The 1478-nt window shown below is 40.5% G+C and overlaps 1 protein-coding gene across 1 annotated transcript in view; it reads right to left on the bottom strand.

Moving 5' to 3' along the window:
* Window positions 1-627: 627 nt before the first annotated feature.
* The window catches only part of CENPH (centromere protein H), a 22792-nt gene continuing 21941 nt past the window's right edge, over window positions 628-1478 (bottom strand). Inside the window, exon 8 of the mRNA XM_011959367.1 lies at window positions 628-806. Within this exon, the coding sequence (XP_011814757.1) occupies window positions 628-806 (179 nt within the window). The remainder of the gene's footprint in view (window positions 807-1478) is intronic.

The following is a 1478-nucleotide window of genomic DNA, read 5'->3' on the forward strand; positions in this document are numbered from 1 at the left end:
AAAAATTAGCCAGGTGTGGTGGCAGATGCCTGTAATTCCAGCTACTCAGCAGGCTAAGGCAGGAGAATCGCTTGAACCCAGGAGGAGGTTGCAGTGAGCCGAGATCATGCCACTGCACTCCAGCCTGGGCTACAGAGTGAGACTCCGTCTGAAAAAAGAAAAAAAGGAAAATCAAGACCTTAAGCATTAAGTATACACACATTCCAGATATATACAAACAGACCAATATTAAACATTGAATTATTTCATCAAGAACAAAAACTAGCTGAAAGTTAAGTCAAACTGTATAATAACATCATCAAATAGTTGGCCGGGCGCAGTGGCTCATGCCTGTAAGCCCAGCACTTTGGGAGGCTAAGGTGGATGGATCACCTAAAGGTGAGGGGTTTGAGACCAGCCTAGCCAACATAGTGAAAACCTGTCTCTACTAAAAATTAAAAAATTAGCTGGGTGTGGTGGTGGGCGCCCGTAATCCCAGCTACTCAGGAGGCTGAGACAGGAGAATTGCTTGAACCAGGAGGCAGAGGTTGCAGTGAGCTGAGATTGAGTCATTTCATTCCACCCGGGGCAACAAGAGTGAAACTCCATCTCAAAAAACAAAGAAAGTACTTTACTTTTCTTGCTAGTTTATATAAATGTTACCTGGAACACATGTTGAATAACAGTAGTAATTTTTATCTCCATCTGTAGGTTTTGTCGTATGATCTTTATCCTGTCTGAGTTTTCCATACTGTCCAAATCAATCTTCTGTTTGTTCTTTTCAGTCTGTATTTCTAAAAGCTTACTTTCTGAAGCTTGTTTTAATTCTGTTAGGTTAAAAATAAAATACCATATATAATACCTCTACAAACTAGGATCTTGAAAAATTATGAAGCAGATCACTTCTTGGTTATTTTAGTCAAGAGAAAAATTTTAATGAGCAGCATTTTAGGTTGCAATTTTATTATGATCTGAAAATGACTTCCCTGGTGCAAAATAACAATATTTTAATTTTATACTTAGCAATGCCCTTAGTGAAATGTTCCAGGTATTTCTGTATGACAATAACAGCTGTCTACAGATATTTCAAGTGGTATCATGTATCGAGGGCTTATTTTGGGTTGCCAAAACAGGTAGGAAATACATATATCTTTTCCCTCTTTAATTACAAAAATGAAACATATAAACATTTATTTTATTATTATTATTATTTTGGAGATGAAGTCTTACTCTGTCACCTAGGCTGGAGTGCAGTGGTGCGATCTCGGCTCACTGCAGCCTCCGCCTCCCGGGAGTTCAAGTGATTCTCCTGCCTTAGTGTCCTGAATAGCTGGGATTACAGGCACCCGCTACGACACCTGGCTAATGTTTGTGTTTTTAGTATAGACAAGGGTTTTGCCACATTGGCTGGGCTGGTCTCCAACTCCGGATCTCAAGTGATCCACCCGCCTTGGCCTCCCAAAGTGCTGGGATTATAGGCATGAGCCACCGTGCCCAAC

The sequence above is a fragment of the Colobus angolensis genome, unplaced genomic scaffold (genome assembly GCF_000951035.1).
Source record: "Colobus angolensis palliatus isolate OR3802 unplaced genomic scaffold, Cang.pa_1.0 Scaffold49, whole genome shotgun sequence".
Classification (NCBI taxonomy): Eukaryota; Metazoa; Chordata; class Mammalia; order Primates; family Cercopithecidae; genus Colobus; species Colobus angolensis.